A 2511-nucleotide genomic window follows, 5' to 3' on the forward strand; every position below is an offset into this window, starting at 1 on the left:
ATAGACCTTTTTGCTCGGAGTGCAAAAGATTTTTCTAACTTTGTCATCATGGCATGAAGAGAACATGAAAATAAGTTACATTTGGCATGGTGAGTTAAACTGAGCAAGCAGCACATGGCCAGCAGCGCTCAGCCCTGGGGCTGTCAGTCCCTTCAGGCCCCTGCCTGGGCTGAAAGGGTCCACATCTCGCAGTCTCCAAGTGCACACACGCAGTCCCATTGAGAAGCCCTACTGTGAGGCTGCTCTTTCAGGATTGCCCCTCTGGAGACTACTTCCAGCATACCTCTTTCTCACACTCCACTCTTACCAAAGAATCCTTAAAAGTGTACGACTGGGGCACTGGACTTTAAGGGATTTGAAAAGAATAAAAGAATTGACAATGGCCAGCATACTTCACGAAGAGGCAGAAGAGCTTTATTGTTGTATGAGGTAAGGTGGGAAGGTAAGATCAGGATCCAGGATGGGCTCTTGGGCCATGACAACAGACAAACACTTCACAAGGTGTGTCAGCCCAAGGGAAGAAGAAAAAGGGGCAGGAGAGGCATCATTCTGGGACAGGTCCTGGCTGCAAGTTTCTCCATAAGGGTTTCTCTGTGATGTCTGAGGTCTGGTCAGCAGCAGCCCCCAGAGCTGTGGCAGCAGCTGGAGCCCCCAGAGAGTTCACACTCACAGCAGTCTGGGCTCTGGTGCCGGTGCCGGTGGAAGAGACAGGGCCTGTGGTGGCTCAGACAGCAACTGCCACCCCCAGAGCTCCAGCAGCCCCCAGAGCTGGAGCCGCAGCAGCCCCCAGAGCTGGAGCCACAGCAGGAAGAAACTGGAGGTGGGCATGGGGCTGGGCACTGGGGTGGGCACTTTGGAGGACACTTGGGTGGGCATTTTGGGGGGCACTTGGGAGGGGGCTGGCACTGCTGCTGGTTTTGCTGGCAGGACATCTCAGTGTGACTTTTTTAACCTGAAAATTGAAATAATCAAACCCTTTAGCTGTGAAAAGGCAAGGATGGCAATTTTATCTCTTTTAAAACTAAATCATATGGTGACGGTGAATGATATTCAGTGTGTGTATATGTATACACATACACACGTATATCAAGTGAAAGAAAACAACTTAAATCTTTCCTGCTGAATGAAGATATATACTTGAAAATCAGATACAATAAGAAGCTTCTTATCCTATCTTTTAGTAGATAGGCAATATCTTCAAATCTTCATGACCTTGAATAGAGTATTCACACCCAACAAAGTATCCATTTTTGAAATATAAGAATAAGCCTTTGATGAAACTGTCAGATACACATTTCTCATAGCCCAAGGCAAGATTTCCAGAAACTCAAGTCAGACTGTCTCTCTTTTCTGCACATAATAGGACAGAATCAAAGACATAACTCTCTGAAGCCGCCGTTCATTCTCCCATTCCCCTGTGCCCTCTGGTCTCCCAGGTTGCCACTCACCGTGATCACACACAGGAGCACAGACACGTCCTGGGGGAGTCAGAGCAGATGAGGTGCTGGAGCTTAGTATGTCTTTTATAGGCTCAGGCTTGGCTCTGGGAAGAGCAGGAGGTGGCTCTTGCACAATCAGTCACGTGCTGGGTCATTCCTGACATTCCCCTGCCTTCTTGTCCCTACAATTCAAGGAAGCACTGGGAGCTCCCAAGACCTCCCTCTGGGACGAGGGTCTAAAGGAGCTTTAACCAGTCACAGCCTCCTCCAGGCCGGGTACCCGTGGAGCTGCCAGAAGATCCTTAAGGAACTCGTGCCTGGACAAAGTCTCAAAGAGTGACTTCTAAGAACACCGGAGATCCTTGCCATAGCTTCTCTGTGGAAGTGTGCTATTCCAGTTTCTTCCCATCCCCGAGTATAGTTTTCCAAGCCTGCTTCCACAGCTAAGCAAGTTTCTTTGTGGCATTGAGTCAGAGACCATTTCCTTCATGGAATACACTCCTCCCCTTCTGCTCAGACCCTCATTCCTGACCCCATGTCCCTGTGTAGCCCACAGAACCTTGCTAACAGGATTAGTAAGTGATTCGAGATGGTTTCCTCAGATTTGGTGGTGATGATCATTGTGACTAAACTTCTTCACTTAGAAATTAAAATGTCTACTGTGTAACAAGGTAGTTTTTAAAATAAGGCAATAGTTTCTTGAATTGGACTCAGAAGAGCTCTGTGTTTATGAGCCCAGTCACCCCAAAGACTTTATTTAGACAATCTAAATCCTCAACTGTAAAACAGGCCTATTAGCACCTTCCTCTCTGAATTATTGGTTCCATCAAGTGAGGCTTTAGTACATGATAAGGCACAAGGAAGACACTTAAACAATGTCAATTTTTAAAAGAATAGGGGCAGGGTGTGAGACAGAAAAATGGACAATATTCAGTTCCTGTCTTTGAAATTTTTATTTAAAAATATAGGCAAGCTAGTGAAGACTCTCTTAAGAATGTACAGTGTACATTCAGGATTTTGAGAAGTCTAATTATTTCTTGTCAAGAGGGTGATGGGAATCAAATGATTTATT

At 46.4% G+C, this 2511-nt stretch overlaps 1 protein-coding gene across 1 annotated transcript; it reads right to left on the minus strand.

The window, feature by feature from the left end:
• Window positions 1-392: 392 nt before the first annotated feature.
• LOC104671274 (late cornified envelope protein 2A) lies at window positions 393-1498 on the minus strand. Its single transcript, XM_010374704.2, has 2 exons — window positions 1449-1498; window positions 393-952 (listed from the first exon to the last, which is right to left on the minus strand). Exon 2 carries the CDS (start codon window positions 930-932, stop codon window positions 612-614), a length of 321 nt encoding a protein of 106 aa, XP_010373006.2. The 5' UTR covers window positions 933-952; window positions 1449-1498; the 3' UTR covers window positions 393-611.
• Between the last annotated feature and the right edge of the window lie 1013 nt (window positions 1499-2511).

The sequence above is a fragment of the Rhinopithecus roxellana genome, chromosome 8 (assembly GCF_007565055.1).
Source record: "Rhinopithecus roxellana isolate Shanxi Qingling chromosome 8, ASM756505v1, whole genome shotgun sequence".
Taxonomy (NCBI): domain Eukaryota; kingdom Metazoa; phylum Chordata; class Mammalia; order Primates; family Cercopithecidae; genus Rhinopithecus; species Rhinopithecus roxellana.

Coding starts and splice junctions, on each gene's coding strand:
- LOC104671274 (XM_010374704.2), bottom strand. CDS start 932: ATGTCCTGCCAGCAAAACCAGCAGCAGTGCCAGCCCCCTCCCAAGTGC.